The sequence below is a fragment of the Lycium barbarum genome, chromosome 10 (genome assembly GCF_019175385.1).
Source record: "Lycium barbarum isolate Lr01 chromosome 10, ASM1917538v2, whole genome shotgun sequence".
Lineage (NCBI taxonomy): Eukaryota > Viridiplantae > Streptophyta > Magnoliopsida > Solanales > Solanaceae > Lycium > Lycium barbarum.
The window spans coordinates 5,156,075-5,177,318 of record NC_083346.1 but is presented as its reverse complement, the minus strand read 5'-3'; the positions used below and the strand labels follow the sequence as shown (position 1 = coordinate 5,177,318).

General features: G+C 36.3%; 1 protein-coding gene across 1 annotated transcript; it reads right to left on the bottom strand.

Annotated features, from left to right (window-relative positions):
* Positions 1-38: 38 nt before the first annotated feature.
* Positions 39-19,573, bottom strand: LOC132615323 (kinesin-like protein KIN-14B). Its single transcript, XM_060329908.1, has 23 exons — positions 19,194-19,573; positions 15,617-15,740; positions 14,316-14,402; positions 13,847-14,017; positions 13,662-13,768; positions 13,180-13,311; positions 12,875-13,053; positions 12,029-12,187; positions 11,309-11,400; positions 9,725-9,876; positions 9,293-9,466; positions 8,354-8,500; positions 7,262-7,450; positions 6,919-6,990; positions 6,102-6,154; positions 5,786-6,005; positions 5,240-5,431; positions 4,931-5,143; positions 3,751-4,098; positions 2,229-2,327; positions 1,673-1,813; positions 1,415-1,573; positions 39-884 (listed from the first exon to the last, which is right to left on the bottom strand). Exons 1-23 carry the CDS (start codon positions 19,419-19,421, stop codon positions 429-431), a joined length of 3,894 nt encoding a protein of 1,297 aa, XP_060185891.1. The 5' UTR covers positions 19,422-19,573; the 3' UTR covers positions 39-428.
* Between the last annotated feature and the right edge of the window lie 1,671 nt (positions 19,574-21,244).

The following is a 21,244-nucleotide window of genomic DNA, read 5'->3' as shown; positions in this document are numbered from 1 at the left end:
AAGTTTGTAGACATAACACTACGCTTCAGAAACGAATATCTGCAATCAACTGTCCAGCATAAACTCTTAATTTGATGCTCCAAAAGAGTTAATTTGCAATGTGTTTGTTCACTTCCATCTATTTCACCGGTGCGGTAAGCAGAATTGCTCTAGAACAACAGGATAGGGAACATTTCTGAATAAATAAAAAGCCAGATATGGCATGTTACACAATGTTACACATGATACAACTATACACAACTTGAAACCCAAAATTGAAAATTGGGGCAACATTACCGTGTCATTACCAAAATTACAGGCCAAGTAGGCAACACAACTGAAATAATCAGCACACCTGAAGTGTTGTTGCACAAGAGATACAACCTGGCATTGATCCAACAAAACTGAAAGATATGCACGAAGACCCTATGCCGAAGCAATAAGACCTATCATGACTTGACATCCTTCAGCACTCCGCCCTTCTCAAGTTCATTAACAAGGTCTCTCAATGCTGGAACCTTCATGGCAAGAGTCCTGTAGAGTCTGGAATACCGAGCTCTGGTTCCATCTGCTGTCCTTGCAAGAGCAAGCAAGCTTAGAGCCTCTGGAAGCTGTGTGAATAACTGTTTCATCGCATCCAAGCTCATATCTTCAAGAACGGTTGGTCTGGGAACAACTCGGACAATCTCACCCCCTTTAGGCTCTTGAACTCGTGCATCAGCTTTGATGACCAGTTCAGAGTTTGAGTTAGCTCCACACTTGATGATAAATGGGTTTGTTGAGCCTGTGTTGAACTGAAGAACGTTCCACTGTGCCACGTCAGTTTCACCCCCTAATCCCCCATCCGCAGGATGCCGAGAAGCATGTACGGTGTCATGAAGCCGGTCATCCTCTTCAGGAATCGACTGTGTCAAATCGTTAGAAAGACAAAACACATTAGTTGAAAGCAAAAACAGTATCTATCCTAGTTGAATGACAATCTCATATATGAATAGAACTGGAAATATATCTGCAAATAATGTAGGACTAAATTTTTGTAATAAAAAATTATACTATCCATATCATTTCAGCAATTTATCTTAGTAGTATCTTCTGCACTTTGCTATGTTTGTTCTCTCGTGACAGCTCAGCTGCAGTTAGTAATAGCGTCCACTCAAATATTCAAAGCTAGACACAAGTATTTCTCTCTAAGACTAACATTTTCTCAAGTAAATAGAATGTTGTCACATCTACACCCAACCACAACAGGTAAATATTGGCAAACAATCGAACATTGCCTTCCTCAGTTAATTGAAGGGCCACACAGCTACAGTACACATGAAATATTTATGCTAAAACATTGTGTAATAGTCAACATTTGGGCTCCTATCTTCAGGGATGACATTCAGAAACACCAGATATTTAACAACCACCAGCGATGAAAGTAACGATGTACCTCAACAGCATGCCGTGCTTCTTCAATGTGCCTCTGAGCACATGGATGATCAATGTCAAGCAAGGAAGGCATTCGTTCTGCAAGTTCATCTAGAGAAGCAAGCATAGCTTTCTTCCTACTCTTACTGAGGGTGTTCACAGAGGATTGCCTCAAGACGTCCTGTTAAAGTTAATTCATCAGATTAGTCTTGCCTTTTGATTCACCAGCACAGTTAAGAAAAAAAACAATTCAAAGGAAAGTGACTGGCAAATAAAAAACCTTGACTAGTTTCAAAATGCCATCAAGGGAAACCAAGGATGCAAGTCTGGCATCTTCAGCTGCTGTAGAAGGATTTCGAACTGGTGAACTTCCATCTTCTAATGTCAACATTGTCATATCACTTCTCATTTGTTGCAAAATCTGATTATGAAGGTAACTGAGTCATACTTGCCAGACCATCTAAAATTCAAATAAAATGCTCTATGCAAGATAATGAGTTTATACGACAGGCTGTGGGATACTCAGTAACCTTGGCATAAGGATACGGTGGATAATCATCCTCAGCCCAACTTTCTAACACCTCCTGGAATCTTTCAACAGTTCAGGATATAGAATTAAATTGAAGTTCTTGCTTTACAGTTTATCGAGCAATTGCGGTTCACTTAAAATATTAATTAAGTCAACAACAGAGAGCAACTGTCATGTAATACGGCTTTCTTCATCAAAAGAAATCCATAGTAGATAATCTGCAGCTATGTTGGTTCATCGGTAGTATTCAGTATTGCATGGAGATTACATACATTATCAAAAGTAGCAATTCAATCTACTAACGCACCTTTCTTCGTTTGTGATCAACAGATTCTAAAGCTGAACGCAGCTTCGCCACATGTGTAGAGTCTTCTGCCACTTCAGTTGCCAGTGTACCTGCAATGTCCTGATAAAGAATTGAATTAGAACAGCATAAGCAGGAGACAAGACAAAAGAGAGACTCTAACTGGATCCATCTACTTTTCTTGTGTAAAACTGTATAAACACTACGACAAACGGTAAGCAATTAAAGCAAAACTAATCCAATATTAGGATTGCGCTTGACAAGAACTGCATATTAAGTTTCTTTCTTCTTTTCTGAGGGGATAGGGGGTCCGGGGGGATAAATAAGTGTATACCATTATTTGTAAAATCATGCAAAGAGAATAGGTTGGGCTACTCGCCACCACTCACAGATAGAGAGAGAGGGAGAGAGAAAGAAGAACATAGCTGCCCGTGCAACAACAGCATAACGTGGTCGAGATTAAGATGTGGTTTTATAAATGCAAGCTCAATTGCATACTTGCTACAATGTTAAAATATGGCTTTGAAAGGAGTTGCCCTGAGTTAAAAGTGTTCAGCCGCCCACACCAAAGCTATGCTGTTTATTTGATAGTGAGGATAAGCTGACAAGACACCCACGAATGAGCAAAACATCCTCACCTGGAGCCCCGTTTGAGCCAAATTTTAGATTTTCTGTAAGAGTGGATATGACTCTAGATTTTTCTTATGTCTCACGTGGGGGACCAAATCCACGTGTTCGTATAGTGAGACAAAAACTTCTTACCGGATGACATCTTCACCAACAGACTTGTTCAGCCTTTGGCAACCATAGTCCATAGACATGTAACCCCAACAAAAACCAAGCAAACACCAACAGGTCAGGGAAAGGCAGGAAAAGAGAGAAGTTCTGCTGGCCCCCGTGACTTTTATTTTGTGCCAAGGGGTGAATGAGAGAGAAGAAGAAAAAGAAGAATTTATTATTTTTTCGATCATATTTTAAGATTGGAAGCTGGCATCGTTTCTAAGAGATGGCGAGGAATTTCAGATAAAAAATAGCCCTAAAGGAGAAGTACCACAAATTGCCACTCCTTCCACAACAAAGAGAAAATTCGGGAAACATAGGTAAACAATCATTTTACTATCAAACAAACAACAGAAGAGACAAACACAAGCAAACTCAAATTCCAACACATGCTGATTTCAGAAGCATAATGATGAACATGTAGTTAATGAAAATAATAATACCAATAGTAATAACCCTAACATCCCTACAAGATAAACAAGTATAGTGTATTGTGAACAGCTTATGATAATTAGACTTGTATAGACAAGTGATAAATATAATAACTTGAAATGCAAAAGAAGTGGAGCAGCAAATAGAAAGACATCACTTTAAGATATAAACGTACAACTCTTGTATACAGTCTGAATTTCCCAAAGGAAAAGTTTCCCATTGGAAGTGCTCTAAGTAAATAGGCATAGGCAAAAAATAAGAGGTCAATAGTATGTGATGGAGGGAATAAAATCAAAAGATAACATGTAAGTACCTTCAAGTGCTGGAGTTGGGAATTATAAACTCTCTTTGCATATTCAGATAAGAGTTGACCAAGTGCATCAGTGTGAGGGAGCATTGCAGCACCTAGTCCAGCCATCCATCCATCCATTATTGCAGTAGACAGAAGCTCGAGCTGACCCGTCGCTCCACCAACTGTGTCGTCAGTGACAGAAAGAAAGTCGAAGTTCTCTGCAAGCCAGTTCCTGATCTGGCGTTGAAGCTCGCCAGCTGGAGTATGTACAAAAAGAGCAGCAAGAGCTCTGTTTCCAACCGCAAAACTTTTAGCTTCCTCAGTTATCTCCCTAAGCTTTCCACCAGTTACATGCTGCCTCTGTATGTCCTATATGATTAAACTCCAAGTCACATAAGCCACTACCAATTGAACGTTAAATAGATATAACATGCACAGATAAAAAGTTAGAGACAATAGAGGGAAAATATAAAGCATAAATAAAGCAAAAATAACACAATCAGCACAATCAGTTTCTTTCATAACAATTGTCTGAGCCAACTTGGACGCATCTCAACTATATCGCGAGGTACCTGCTACCTCCACCAACACAGGTACCTTGCAACTCTGTCCAAGGCTTAGACAGATGAAAGAAACTAGTGTTTTTGGTGGGATTGGAACCCTGATCTCCAAGGTTTGCACCCACTTCATTGACCAATGGGCCACACCTTTGGTTGCGCAGCTAATCAAAATATATATCAAGTATGTACCTCAGCTGGACAATGCCCAGGAGAACTGATGAAATGATGGCATGCTGGAATGGCGCAGGTACTGGTATGGGGCATAAGAGGTGGTGGAGAATTGTCCCAGCATGTATTTTGATGGAAAGGAATTCAAGATGCTTTGAAAATTTAGCTAACTCTGAACAAAAGATCAAGATGACGTGTATATTTTTGTTTTACGTTTGGTGTAAAGAAGCCTTTGTACAAGTTGTAGAGTCTCTAGTAGATCTCACTGGATCCTTGTAACTGTCACGAGGCTAGCTTTTGGTTAATTTTTTGGACTACTAAATTAGCAAACTGAAATCTGTTACCATCTTCAAAAAAAAAACGTATTTCATTCCTTTAACAGACCAAAGCTAACAGACAACCTAACAATCACCGAAAAAAGAAGCAGACAGGGAAGAGGGACAGGCACATTGCTTGTAATGCATTTAAGTCACCTGATCAATACCACGTATCTTCAGAACAACAGATGATAATTTTGATTTCTTTTCTGGCTTTAAATTTACTTTAAACCCTTGAATATGTTCATCAACCAGTGCATTCCTACTTGAATCATAACGAATAGGCGATCTTCCAGGGCTGCTACCACGGCTAGAGCTTCTGCTTCGGCCACTATTAGCTTTCTCCAGGAAACGCTCAACGGGAGAAACCTAGATAATTCAACAGGCAGTTGCTTTCGACAGTCAAAAAGGCAGTACAGAAATCCACTAGAATAGTCTCTGGAAGAACGGCCAAGAATCTATTACCTTTATGGATTGCAACTCCGGCGACCTAGCAAGCAAGGATCTTATATATAAAATCCTAACACGGGAAACAAGCATGGTATCCATCACTCTCTTTGGCTCCATTTTACGAATGAAAGCAAAGACGGCATCTCGAATTTCAGCAAGTATTTCATGCTCCCTAGAGGCACCTGCTTTGATGACTGCTGCCAAAACCTGATATAAATGACCAAAACGTTGTAGTTATAGCAGGATAGGGTACATCCATAGGTTCAAAGAAAGTGGTCGATTATTTGTAGACTAAATTGAAGCTGATGTCATCACACCATCATCCAGATATGATTAAGTGATCTGATATCACTTCATATAATTAACTATGTCCAGTTTGATACAAATAAATATAATTATTTCTTTCTTTGACATCAATGCACGTACTTGAGCATGTCCAGCTTGATTTCTAAATAGTTGCTAAAAAGTTTGATATTTCCATAAAGACTCCGAATAGAGCATATTCTCAGACGAGACGACCTACTGCGTGCTCCAGAGAGCAAAAGGGGAAAAGGATCTTACCAGCATCAAAAGCTTGTTCGCTCCATCAGTGATTGCAGCAAGACCATCATATTGATCAGGATCAAATTCGTTCAATGCAGAAGTAAGATATTCTCCAGCTGGGGTAGTCTTGACCTTTTCACCACCAGATTTAACCAAAGCAACAGTGCCATCTGGCTTATCAGTTGGTGAGGGCAATGCTAGCACATCTGTAGTACGTCCTTTGACATTGATATCAGTTCTGTCACCCACAACGCAAGATGCAGTTAATAACCATGAAAGTACAGAAAAGACAATAGGGAAACCACAAAATGCTTAATCTATTAACAGTATACACCTTCCAGTTTCTCTATTCTGAGCAGTTGGAGCTTTTGGTAATGAACTAGACACCTGTGCAAAAAGAGCACCAATGAGCTTTACTGATAACAGCTTTAAGATGAGAATAAAGCACTCTTTCAGCAAGAGCAAAATGCTCGAGCCACGCAATCTATCAGTTTAGCATAGATGATCAGAAATAAAACAAAAGCAAAAGGCATTCACATGATAATTACGAGTGACTAATAGCAGAAATCTTATGATTCAAATCCAAGGATGTTTACCGAACACCATAGAGAGAGATTCATTCCATGGCACAAATATTAACTCCGCAATTCTTGCAACCAATCTCAAATCATGATTACTATGTATCCAAAGACATCTGATAGGGAGCTACCCATCATAATGCAGGATATCTTCAGTCTGTTCTTTCCCATAAATCAATATCACTCTGTTCCTCAGTACCATTCTCCAGTAAGGTAAATCTGTCAATTAGTACCCTTTTTCTTTCTCATGACAAAGTTTCATCTCTTGACCACTTCTGTTTTGAGAAATTTAAATCTTAATCTCAAGTTTGCTGCCTAATCATCAATGATGTCCAAATAAATATAAGGTAGCCTAAAGTCCCTTGAACCCATCATATCAAGAGAATATAACAGTGTAAGTGTTGAACTCATAGTTAAGAAAATATAAGTTTGCTATCTCTAACAGCTTAAGCTTTTAAGTTTTTAAATGAGATGGTCACACATTCCAAGTTTTCAACAGTTAGGAATAAATTAATTAAAGAATTAAAATTCTAGCACATCCGAGAAAAATACTTGGGACACCACTATTATTACCTGTGTTGATCCAGCTAGAGAGGCTTTCTCTGTCAAACGATCAAATAACTTCTCATTTTCTTCATGCAATTTCTGTCAGAAAGACAAAACACATTAATGACTCAAATGAATAGCAAGATATATCTAACCCAGGAAAAAGCTCAAAAGATTCAAATTTCCATTTCCGGAAGATACTAATTAAACATATAGATAAAGATTCTTTAATTTAAGCATATTAATGGCCCATAAAATCTACACAAGGACCAAAGCCTATTCATCCTTACTGTTATTCCTCTTTAACAGAATTTACCTAAAGAATATAAAACCATGTACCACATATACACAGTCAGCATGAATAAGCTACCTCAATAAGTGCGTCACGTTTTAAAAGTTCCTCTTCTAGCCTCTTGGTAACAGCTGTTGAGTCAATGTCATCCCTCGTTGCCTTCAAACCTGTTTGATCTGCAGATCTTGACTCGGACCCATCTTTTAACCTAGCCTCACTGGCACGTACTGCCTCAGTTAACTGTGATTCAAGAGCTTGCAGTTTGGCCTACAACATAACAACAACAACAACAATATAAGTTGATCAGAAATTTCAAGCAGAATCATGTGCAAAAGGAAAATGTATTTCTTCAACCACAACAAAAAGGTGAAATGCAGTTTACGTTATAAAAATACGTATATCAATAAAAGGTAGACAATGCGAGAAATATCACGATGCAAGTAAACTTGCAGAAACTAAAATAACACAGTATGGAATGTTGACTGAATAGGCATCCATCACAAAATTGAAAACAGTGAGCCTCGAGGCAAAGATATCCTGTTTCAAGTTTGAGCCACAAAAATAGCTTCTCTAGCATACAGCGATGGGCCAGCACATAAGTAAGTAATAACCTGCTTGACATGAAAGCATCAAGAATCTTGAACTGAGCCAATTTGAACAGTAACAATGTTTGAGACGTTCTTTGTTAAATATTATCGTTGTTGTCTACATAAATGATAAATCATAAACCCCGTGTAATCTTTTTATTCAAGCTTGTAAGATCATAATCCCCAAGCCTCAAAGGGAAAAATGTATGACAGTCTTAAGATATTTCCCACTTTTCTGTTATACTTCCATTGTTGGCTGATGTACTAACAATTTGAAAGTTTTTTTGTTTCAGTGGAGTGCCCCAGGCCTGGGCTATGGGGCAATGACTTGGGGCGACGCATGAAGGCCCAGGTAACAAGCTACCTTGATGGACCTTCCCCTTAGAAAAATTGAGTCAATATCATGTAGGCTATTAGACAAAAGGCTGAGTCCATTAGCAACAATTTGAAATTAACCAGCGGTATGCAACAATGAGAAGAATAATGTAGCAAGATAACATCTTAAAAAGGTAGATTAACTTGATTACGGTATACAGATTCAGGGCTAAGAGAGCAAAAGGCAATTGTATAGCAAGCAACTAACCTGCAACATCTGAATAGTTGAATCACGTTGTTGTATCTGCAATTTCTGTTCTTGCTCCAACTGTAAAAGTTGAGCTACTTGATTTCTAATTTGAGTATTTTGATCCTTCTCTGTCTTAAGTTTATCCGTGATCATGATATTCTCAGCCTACATCAGAGGGAAAACACTGGATCTTATTAGTAACATGCTTCCCAACCAGACATAAGGTTTGAGTTTTATCAGTTTGGACAGAGGAAAGAAAATTAGCATACTCTGAGAGAATAAACCAATATACTCTGAGAGAATAAACCAATATACTTTCAGAAGCAACACTTCCCCTTGTGACGTAGAAGAAAACGAGTAGAAATTTGTAATAGTAGTAACATCAGCAGAACAAATTACAAGTTTTAAACTATTAAGTAGTCCAATCATACAATAAATAACAAGGACCACGTAAACAGACTTCACCATGTCAATCACTCAAATTTATCTTTGGTTTTGTCTTGGTCTTGCCAAAGAAAGACGATCAACATTATGGAAAATGTGAGAGAGAGAGAAGAGTAACAAACAAAACATGCACTATAATATCGCTGGGAACAGCGTGGACCAGACTAAAAGGTAAGTGTCTCTGACAGTATGTAAAAGACCCATAGGCCCCTATGTAAGCATATATGCTTCAATACATCCTAAGAATAGTTAACCATATAGACTTCTCTTAGATAAAGTAAGCTTTTGCCGCTTTTACACCACAAAAAATAGCACCACAATCTCTTAAGAGACACATGCAACCAACTAGAGAAATGTTCAATTTTAGTAGCAGAAACAAGATCTTTCCTCTTATATTATTCTAACAAGAACCACCTTGAAGTTTTAAAAGTTATGAGAAATCAAATATATGGTAAGTTTAGGCTGATTAAATAATGAGAAAGAAACAGGAAACAAAAAGAAAAAGCCACGAACCTTTAGGTCTGACTGTAGTGTAGAAGAAACTTTCCATGCCTTTTGAACTTCATTGAAGAGTAGAACTCCTTGATCATTGGCCTGTTTCAGTTCCTGTTTTAGCCCAACTATTTCTTGCTTCTGATCAGTAATCTCCTTCTCCTTGTCATAGAGTTCCTTGCGTGCATCATTGGCCTACCAAAAGAGAAACAGTAGAATTCATAATTAATTGAGAGACCGTTTCATGTCCATATGTATTGACCAACCCACAGATCACTTAGCGGGTGAATCAAACTTCAACTTCTGAATGTCACTGTGTAATGTACATCTACATCAAAGTAAACAACATTGCCCTAACCCCAAATAAGAAAAAAAAAAAAAAAAAAAAACAGGGACTTGGACCATCCGCCATACTCCTCTTTGAGAGTCCACGGTCAACAAATCAAGACTTACAATATCTCTCCATTTCTTGATTGTATCTCGATTCCCAAGGCTTAGTGTGGCATTTCTAGCTCTAGAAGAAAAATTGAGGGACGATAACGTCTCAGCCAAATTTGAAGCATTCGGACAGACATTAACAATAAGAAGTGTCTTTGCACTTCCACCTGCAAAAAGAAGAGGCGAAAAAATATTAGAGGTGTCTAGCCTGCAAATAGACTTTACAAGGGATAACAGAATTAAAAAAATAAAAAACATCTAAGAGTAAGAGGTGTTGTTGCAACATAGTGTAAGGCTTAAAAACATTCTGTAAGGCAAAAGACAGATACTCTTTCCCTCCAGATGTAAACCACAGATGCCATCAAGAACACAAATGCTAAGAGACCTTATTAGTTTTCATTATCAACTAATCCCCTCAATATGCAGCTTCAAATTGTAAGCATCACTTGTGTTTAATTGTGCGACCGTCTCATCTAAAAGCTTAAATTGTAAAATTGTTAGAGAGAGCACACTATTATTTACTTAATTATATCTTCAATACAACCCCTAATGTGTGGGCTTGATTTTCTCATGAGCCAAACACGTGGAAATTCTTATTGATAACGGTGGCAGTGAGAATTGAACCAGGACCTCGCCTGCTATGATACCATGTCGAATGGTGTGAACATCCAATATAAAAGCTTAAGTTGTTAGAGGGAACACTTCTATTTACCAAATTCTGTCTTCACCAACTTGCACACTAGATAAGTTTCGAATTTTGGCCTACCCAAGTCCAACTCTAGGAGAAACAATGTAGGGTTAAAGTGAGTGTTACATTTATCCTCAAGATGTTGGTTGGACCAATAAATTTCCCATCAAGAAAGCATAATAGCATCTTAGACTATAAAAGCAATAAGTACATGTTGTCAAGGGAACTTGCTAAAGCAAGTCAAAGGGCAGAATCCAGAAATTGCACCCTTTAGAAAGCCTCCCCTTTTATTTGAACAAGCCATGCTAGGGTCCAGCCAAATAATCATAAAATGATGTGTACTTGATGGATCAATCCAAATATACATGTATCTATTATCATACTCTATATTATCTACTTAGCAATAAGGTGACAAAAATAATGCCTCAGAAAACCGAAGGCAACAGTCTCGTTCTTTTTTGATAAAGTATCATTGATGGCATCAACAAGATGCAGATGGTACAAAGATAGATTGCTAGCTCTATTATAGTGAGGCAATAATTCCAATCTCCTACATGATACAGCCAGAAATCTAAGCTTTAAGAAATTACAATAATATAAATCAATCATTCAATCAATGATGCCTCAATCCAAAGCTAGTTGGGGCAGCGATAAAAGTAAACAATAAATAGTAAGAAATATAGTTTTAGTCATGGAGAAGAAGAGTATATGAGTAGACGTCAACATAAAATAAAGCACATTTGAGTAGAGCTCTTCAATGTCTCTGAAGATCAGTTAACAGAATTTCGCAGAAGAGCCCTTCACCATAGAGGAGAAAATTGGCCTCGTGTGTGTTTGTATGTATGTATGTTTTTATATAGCAATATAGTATTGAAGAATTATATTGACCAGTACAATAATCAATTAGTTACCTAGTGAGTCTGCAAGTACTTTGGTGAGCATTGAATTTTCATATGGAACAGTGTCCTTTTTTGATGTCAAGGAATTCAAAACATCTCCCAATCTGCATGTCAGTATCAAAGGTGAGTATAAAAACAGAGAGAGAGCACTAAAACAAAGTATCTCAGATTTCTTTTTCTGTCATATTTAATTGTTCCACGAGGGTGTACACAATTGTAAACATCTCACAAGCATCATTATAGAAACAAATCGAAGAAATTGGTTTTCTTCGCCCAACTATGTTCTCAAAAGCTCTAATGTAATCAGCCCCTGTAGGAGCTCTTGTCACACACTTGACTGGGGGATCAACTGTCCTCCTTGTTTTAAGCTTCCATGCCTATAAGCATTGCCCTTTAGAACTCTCCCAGTGATCTTGCGTGTATGAAAATTGAGAAATAAGACATAAGATAGGCTTTAAAAGCCAATATTTTTCGAGTTTAAAAACCATCACATGAATGTCATCAGCTAAACAAAGGCATTCAGAGTTTCAATCCGGAAACAGAAATGGACTGAGAACAAAGAGAAGGTCTTCATGGGACCGAAATTGCAAAAAGTGATGCACCAAATTCCATTTGTGATCCAACAAATACACCATAAACTCCTTACCGCTGTGTCCTAGATATGGGAAGTGAACATGCATGGGTTGAGAATACAATTATTATTGATAACAAAAGGTTGACATGAACCCTTACGCAGAAAGTGATTTCATGACATGAAGTAACTCTGTTGCATGCTCCCCACTATCCTCTTCAATAGTGCTTTCACTTCCAGCCAAATCGACAAGAGAGAGCTTGCTATATGAGGTCTCTCCAGTGATCGAGTTGGTATAATGTATATGTACAGTGACGATCCTGAGAATTGCAAGACCAAAGAAACATACAATTAGAAGAAATGGAAAACACACCAGTGTTATTTCTCCAAACAATTAGACAACTCGGAAAAAAATGCATCACATTGACATACAGAAACTGCATTTGCGTTGCAAGAAGTACAGATAGAGTCATACAGAGACGTAATGGAGATAGAGTCGTGCCTACATGCTAATCAGGAACTTTTTTCTTTCTTTCTTTGCTTTGAGAACCTTACATTAGAGAACAGAGTTACAAGATTAAAAAGTTATGCCATAACAGTATGAAGGAGTGCACAACTGATGCAACTCCAAGTACCTCGACCAAATAAAATATATGTAGAGTAATGAGCTCAGCACAGAGGAATAGCAATTTTAGACAAAACAGAATCTCGAGTGAGATTATGGCAGGAAAGAACTAATGTTTCTTATGTTGAGTATGTTCTTTTTCCCAGAAAAGGAACCTTTTTCAATCCCTGATTTAGAATTGAAGTTTTTGTTCTCAGGAGTTAACCATGATTCTTTTGTGTATGTAACTTGCATCTACTTGATGCCTTCCTAATACAACATCTTATTTTATCAAAAAAAAAAAAATGAACATGTTCTACAGGAACTAAATTGTTTTTTTGTTGAAGGAAAAGCCATATACAGCAAAAGACAGGTACCAACTAGAAAGAGTTGTGGACCATACAGATGAGATACTCTAAACTTTGATGTATCACTTCCTCGATTTTGAAAAGCTAATTTCAGTACTCTGCCGAAATCCATTGGATTTTCAACTTTTTCCTGCAGAAGTTCTACAAAGTAATCCAATGACCCCATGCGAGCCTTCGGCAGATCAGTTCCAGAATGTATGAGCAGATCTCGTATCTGCAACAATTGGAAAAGCCCCAACTTCAAAAATTTCACATATGGATCCCTTATCGGATCATCATAATAATGCCAAAGGTGAGAAAGCAGTTAAATCTAAATGATAAACATGAAATCATATAAAACCTGTTCATTATGAAGTTCAGAAATGGAAACTGAGAAATTAAATTTGGATGTAGACGTTGCATCAGAGTTGGATAAATCAAAGAGCTCCTCAAAACACCTAGCATATAAACCACGATCGTGGCTGGATCCTTCCTGCATGAAGAGGGAAAAATGAGGAACCAACATTAATATCAAACAAACGGCTTAAAAGAGTTGGGTATTTAGCAGATCAAAACTTTGGTAAAGGCCCAAGGTATTCAATGTGTCTCAATTGTACAATAAATAATGAATTTCGACAACCAACACTAAGTATACAAACTTTAAAAATTAACCTCCTAATGGAAAGATTTCATAAGATCTTACGCATTTAAATCCTGCCCAGTTCATAACAGATTACAATTGGCAGTTTTTCGGAATGCATAAAGAGAAGAAATGTATAAATCGTTCAAAATAAACAGATGAAGAAAAAAGAAGGACAAGACGCAAAGAGATGAGTAAGAGACCATAGTGTGGGTCTTTCCTGAGTGTACTTGACCATAAGCAAATATAGCCACATTGTATCCATCAAATGCTGACTGAACAAATGGCTGAACATCACTAAAAAGTTCAACTGCACAAAGAGGAACTAATAATGTTAAGTTACACATCAAGAGCTAGTACAATAAGGAAACAAGTAAATCCCCAATACCTTGTCCTACATGAGGTCCATAAACCCTGTCTAATTCAAAATCCTTCTTCGGGTTAGCTACGCTATCATCAGCAGTATTGATACGGACTGTAACATCATCAGGAAATTCGACAATGGATGGACCTTCATCTTCAAAAAGAGGCCTCACACGACAAAACACCTTTATGTTTCCTGAAATAATAACATAAGGTCTCATCTACATATATTATGTATTACATACACATATCTGATTTATCTCTATGCCTATCCGAAGGCAACAAACATCAATGTCACAGTACTGAAAGATAATTTTTTCTAGATTACAGTTTATTTCTAGATTTGAACATTTCATGTAGATTGAAAATACACGTGTGCGCGCAAGTGCTAATGTATATGCACATATTTCTTATCAAAAGAAATCGTATATGCCCATTTTAAGACAAGGTTGGAAGCTAGAATAATAAAACCAGGAGCATAGATAACTAAATACCTTGGGAAGTTAATAAGTCATTAAATAACCTTTTCTTCTCCGATATCAGAGGTGAGATTCTAGCTTCTGTTTCAAGTGCAGCTTGATCTGAAAAAGTAGAGAGAGAAACCAGAAATCCAAATTATGATCAGAATGCTAGGTAATCAAAAGCCACCATAACCAAAACTTATTAGACAATAGGACAGGAGAAGACAGAAGAAAAGACCAAAAAGAATTCAGCTGTACAAGATTAGCAGTAATCTTTCCTCAAAGGCTTTGGAACTTGATTAACTTCAAGTTGCATCTGTGTCTTATGTTGGTTGATCCATCTATTACAAACAGACACAATGTGCGAAAAGCTTATAATTTACATGTGTTTGACAAGGTTTCCCAATGAATTACTTGTCCTTGTGCCGAGGGTCTACCGGAAACATCCACTCTACCTCCCAAGGTAGGGGTTAGGTCTGTGTACACTCTACCCTCCCCAGACCCCACTTTGTGGGATTTCACTGGGTATGTTGTTGTTGTTGTTGACAAGGTTTCCCAACTTCCAAAAGGACATCTTAGGAAAGCGATCTAAAAGGAGAGGGAATGGAAAGAATGACACATAAAATAATTTTTATTTGAACTTTCTAGACAATATTAAATTTCAATTATCTATCTTAATCCATAGATTATCATTTTTTCTGAAGATGCAAACATCAAGTGTTATCATTATGCAATTAATAGAGTTTAGGGATGTTCTTTTATCTGTGTAACAGGGCATTGGGAGTTAGCACTACTGAATTTTTCCAATATGGTATATTATTAGTGATCTTTATAAAAAAAAATGGTATATTATTAATGATGACAGATTACATAAATTCCGTGGGAGTAATGACAAGAAAATCATAAACATAAAACAAAAGTACAAGAAGAAAGATGTTGAAATATATAATTCATAGTAATAAAGATTAACCTTCTTTTCTTAAACAAACAAGTTAGCAATGATAAACTTCTTAATTGTGAAAATATAGACTCTTAACTAAATCATCAACTTTGATTTCTCAAACGTCATCGTGGATTTAAGTTCAACATACTGAAGCAAAATATTGTGATAAGTGAAGTGAAGCACAAAAGGTATCAAAAGCCGCACACTTTAAGGCATTCTCGAGGTGATTAACATCTTTTAAAAAATGTTGGGACATTTGAGGAAAGATATATTTATAAACACTTTAAGAATGTCTAGAAGCATGTGGCTAACGCAGGTTGAGTTAGGTTGGGCCTCATGGCAAGCCTCAAAACATAAAAATAACTACATAGATGTAGTACAGGTCATTTACCTAGCTTGCGGGTTTTATCAGCAAGCACACCAAGGTAGCGTGTCACACGGTCTAGTTTCGCATTGGAATATTCCTGCAGGTCGCTGGCTTCTTGTCTCAGCTCTGAGTAATCTTCCCTGACAAGCTACCTCGGAAAAAAAAAAACAAGTGTTCTCGGTAAGAAATTACTTAATTGCTTTTTCCCTGAACAGGTCACATTATCTAGGAACAAGATCTTTTCGTTTTCCAGAAGAACGCGCCCAAATTACCCTAAGGGGAAAAATAACATTAGCTCCTTCAAAAAAATTAGTAGCAATTTGTTTAAAGCCTTGTGCTTAATATAGTACTGGTAATCATGGAGTTGCATGCTAATGCATTACATCAAAACAACTTGTTTAAAAGGTTTGATTAATTCTAGGCTAGGATGTCCTTCAGTAAACTGGAAAAACACGCCAAACACAAAGTTTACATCACTATATTTGCATGAATAGACTGCAATCAGTCTCCCTAATGTGTCTTCCTCTTCATTTCTCTTACTTCACTACATTACATGGTCCAGTCAAGTCGGCCATGTCCAATATAGGAATAATATTGGGAATGCATTCCAACAATAAGTAATAAAAATATAGAATGGAGACACACAATAACACACATCCATTACATAATGGTTTTAGACTTGGAGTATCCATAATGGTCCTGGACCATAATACCACCTTTGCCTCAAGGATTTTAGTGATGCTCGGATCTTTTGACATGATATAGATTTGACATTCAGAGTGTAATGGGTTTCATGTGTTGAAGGGTGTTGGAGATATATATCCAGAATTGGTTGTCTAAGAGTTTTTTTAAGGGCTTATTTGAAATAGCCTTGGGCTACACCAATTTGAATTGGACGCTCAGATATTTCCAGCTTTAAGTGTCTTTTCATAACGTTAAAGATTAATTTTTTTTATAAGGTTTAAAACAGACGATCAGGTGTTCATTTATATTCCAGTACGCCCTTTCCTGAGATGCATTAAATGCTCTATTTTGACTTGACTATGTGCACAATTGTTTATACTTTGACACTGCTAATTCATTGGTTAGATAGCAATAAGTGAATCTAAAAGACAAGTCGCAGCGCATGCAATTTCCTATTAGACTTGTCTCTCCTACGTATGGGTATCTTCAAAGTTTAGTCAAGCTGATCTTGATTGTTTTGGGTAATCCTACCATATCCCTCTCATTTTGCTTTTGCAGATTAGTATGGAAAAACTTAGTCCTAGCTACTGGATACTGGAAAATCTTAGTCCTAGCTACTGGATACTTCCACATACCAATACTGGATGCTATAAAGAAATACTTATGGAATCTTTCACCCTATAATTGGAAAGAAATTTTAGGCTACTAATCAATTGAGAACCTATATGATTAACTTTTCCGCCTCTCAAGAATATGAATGTGCACTAGTATCAATCACTTGTACTACCACTAAATATAAACATTGGTATATAGCCTATATCTCTTGTAATTAATGTCTCGGTAATAACTAGTAGAGATCTTCGTGTTTGACATGCCAAAGTTAATATTTTTAATTGTGTATCTGAGAGACGAATTCACAAGAGCCTGCTAGTTATTACTAGAGAGTAAATACTAGAATCTGTAAAGATCTGTCTTTCTCGCTCCCTCAGACATGATCAAAAATACATAGAATGGTAGCCAACCAACCATTTTCGACGGACCCAAAAAGTTCAATATAATTCCAAAATGGAACATTCACTCCATGCGTCAAAAGAGTTTAACTTTTCTAAAAAAATTAAGAACATGGTATTCAAAATTTCCACTCTCTCTTCCTTCTTCAGCAGAAATCAAATTGACGGCGCTTGGAGCATGCATTTTAGAAGAAATTTCAATGATTGAGAAGTAGACAGGGCTGCTGAATTTCTCAGCCTTCTGAATACATATCAGCAGCTATTTTTTTCAGTAAGTTCTTGCTACAAAGATCTAACAAAGGTGTACAATCCTGAAAAGCCTTAGCCATGGAAATAAATTTGGAGGTCCAGTGTTTTGAAGACGCTGCTAATTCCATTCACAATATAAAGGCCAATTATATATTTTATTTTATTTTTGCTTTTGGTGTAGAATGGAACATGTAAATGAGGCTGAAATAGTTTTACAGTTGCTAGTCTGCTAGAGTCTTTACAGGATTAGCTGTGGTACTTTTGTTTTAATGCTCCTCTACTAATATTGTCCAGTGGTGAGAGCATAAACTTTATCTGGTTTATTTATAAGATTAGCTTATCTTCTCAAGAAAAATTCCATCTCTCTATGTTATTATTGTACCCTAGCATCAACCACTCGTACTACCACCTCTACCACTCGTGAACATCTCTTAGTTCCACATACTAAAGTTGTAATTCTTAAATTTTTATCCAATGACCGAACTTGCTTAGAGCTTAGACAATTTATTATCAATATTTTTGAGCAAATTTTAGAACTTATAGGCATCTCTGTCTCGAGCTAACCACATAGAATTTAGAAACAAATTCCGTTAGCCACTAATAGGAGTCAAAAATAATTCAATATACTTCCAAATGGAATTTTCCACCCAGTGGCGGAAACAAATTTCAACTTATTAAATAAATTTAAAATCTTGATTATGAATTTTTGCATCTCTACATAGTAAAACTGTACACTAGTTAATCTAGTAACAAACTAACCATTCCCAACAACAAGGACCAAAAGAGGATAATCCCATATAATTCCAAAATTGAATTTTTCACCCGAAACAAATTAAGAATTTAATAATTAACATTTCCTTCTATCAATAACACTACTGTACACTAGTATCAATCACTCTCATTGTTATAAATGAACATAGCAATTAATCCTCTACCACTAGTTTCCAGAAAAACATTGAACTCGACTAAATACAAATAAAGAATATATTTTTCTAACTGCAGTATATTTTAAACGCTTCGACTCAGTTTAATTATACAAAAACCCACTAATATCACTAGATAAAGTACTAAAGCACGCGAATTGGCATGAAAAAATAGAAACCTTTAGTTATCCTTCAATTTCAAGAGCTTAATAATTAACATTTCCATCTCTCAATAACTCTACTGCCCACTAAATATCAATCACTCTCACTGCTATAAATGAACATAGTCATTACTCATATACCACTAATTTCGAGAAAAAACTTCAAACACGAGTAAATTAATATATATATATATATATATATCTTTCCAATTGCATTGCATTTTAGAACACTTCAACTCTGTTCAATTACATAAAAACACACTAATATCTTTAGATAAAGTATTAAACCATGTGAATTGTCATGAAAAAATTAGAGACCTTTAGTTTATCCTTGAATTGAGTTTTGCACCCGAAACAAATTAACAACTTCACAATTTAACATTTCCATCTCTCAATAACACAAATGAACAGTCATTAATCCTCTACCACTAATTTCCAGAAAAACTTCAAAAAAAAAAAAAAAAAAAAGATACTCCATATATTTCCAATTGCATTGTAATTATAACACTTCAATTATACAAAAACACACTAATATCTCTAATTAAAGTACTTAAAGTGCACGAAAATAAGAGACCTTTAGTTTATCCTTCAATTTGAAGAGCTTAGAGTTGATAGCATGTTTAGATAGCTCAGAATGCGGCGGCGGCGACGGTGGCGCACCGGCGGCGGAGATCGAGTAACGGCGAGCCAACGGACGCGTCAGTGGCGGCGCGTGCTCCTCCGTCGACGACGACGACTTACGTGGTTGAAATCCAGGCACATCCCAACTCCACCTATTGTTGTTACTCTTCTGTTCCGCCATTTTTGATAAGGTTTTCGATTAATTCGAAACTATATATAAACCATACAAATAAAGAAAAAATTGAAGAAAAAAAAAAGAGTGGGGGATAAATTTATTTTAGAAGAGAGATTGAGCTCTCTCTCTCCCTATAAGGTTTGCTTTTGCTTTTGTCTGGGTCTATGTAATTCGATTTGTGGTTTGAATTTCTATTGAGGGAAATGATACAACATTTTCACTTTTCGTCCTTGTAGTTTCTTGTTGGTATTGATTTAGTCCTTTAAAAATTTTGGTCTGGTTGGCAAAAAAGTATCTGCTAATACAATTTCGGATAAAATAACTACAACATACTCAGTATATATTCTGAAAGTGGGGTTTGGGGAGGATAAAATGTATGTAGATCTTATCTCTGCCTCGTGGAGATAGAAAGGTTATTTTTGAAAGACCCTCAGCTCAACGCATTTCGGATGTAATATGTGATTGCTCACGTAAAATAAATCATTTTCATATAATAAATGTTATGTTTGGTTATTAGTGATGTTTATATTTGCTTAGTAGCTTAATATGAGCATAATTATTATTTATTATTTTGGTGCGCAGAGTCTTACTATTCAACCGCTGGTACTTTGTATCTTTATGGAGAATTCATGTTTACTATGTTTATGTAGGAGATAGCACAACAATCATTACATTATTCGTGCATCTAGCTACTTTTACGATTAGGAATATCACTATTTTAGGACAAAGTTGTTATCGTTGTTTATCGGAGTTTTCACGCAAAATTTATAACACTTCTCCAGGCATGTATCATACTCCATATTTATTGTGTTACCAATTAGCGTCCTGTGTGTTTAATATATAGATATAGTTAAGGTTGAAATAGTGTTTTTTATTTTAGAAGATCTACCGATTTACTAGAGGCTAACGGAGCTCCAAGTTGGGAAATTTGACATAATGTTTGGCCTCCAACATGGAAGAGAGAGTGGAGGATGAGAATAAACAAACGTTACCCATGGTATATGCTGCTAACGTTACCCATGGTATATGCTGCTTTCCTAATCAAAGATAGAGAATCACTTTATCTCTCAAAATTACGAGGTCAGTATATCGAGTTTCTTCAACGTATATGATTCTAACAAACGTCTTAGTATACTTTACTAGTTCTTACATTATTATTCTCACATGATATGAAAAAATATCTCAAATTTAAGCCAGACGAAATCACGTAATATTAAAAAATGAGAGAAATATTAGTCCAAAATGCATTTCAATAAGATAACAATGATTTATTTTTTCTCAAACAGCCAAACTATATAACATTGGAGGGAAGAGAGAGAGAGAGAAGAATAATTGTTAATTGAGAAAAAAAAAAAAAAAGGGTGGGGGCGTAGGGGTTAGGGGGTAGAAATAGGATGACGAAACAATTACTTTCTAATCCCTCCGGATCAAAAAGAGTGTCCACTTAGCCATTTTAACACTCCTTAAAAAAATATTAAGTCCTGGGCAAAAATAGGTAATTTGACTAAAATGCCCCTAATTAAAGACATTGAAAACATGAAGGACTAAATAGAAAGCTATGCAAAACCACAAGGGACCAAAAGGTAAAATTTATAAAGTAAAAGTGATATTAGACGACAGGTAGGATTATTGGTGACATAAAAGAGTGCCACACTGCCACCCAAAGGCTTTAGTATTCACAAGAATATATGCGCTTCTCATGTAATAAGGACTCGCTCTCAGCAATTATGTTGCCTTTATCCATTTTTTTTTTTTTTGGTTATTTGAATTTAATTTTATAAACACAAATAATGTTTTACACCAATAATTTATTTTGACGCGCTATAACA

Bases quoted from the DNA above. Each gene is read 5' to 3' on its own strand.
- LOC132615323 (XM_060329908.1), bottom strand. From the start codon at position 19,421: ATGGCGGAACAGAAGAGTAACAACAATAGGTGGAGTTGGGATGTGCCT. The intron at 13,769-13,846 runs GTATTGGGGATT...CTCTTTGTGCAG, and splicing joins TGGACCTCATGTAGGACAAG to TTGAACTTTTTAGTGATGTT. The intron at 4,099-4,930 runs GTGACTTAAATG...TTAATCATATAG, and splicing joins AGATACGTGGTATTGATCAG to GACATACAGAGGCAGCATGT.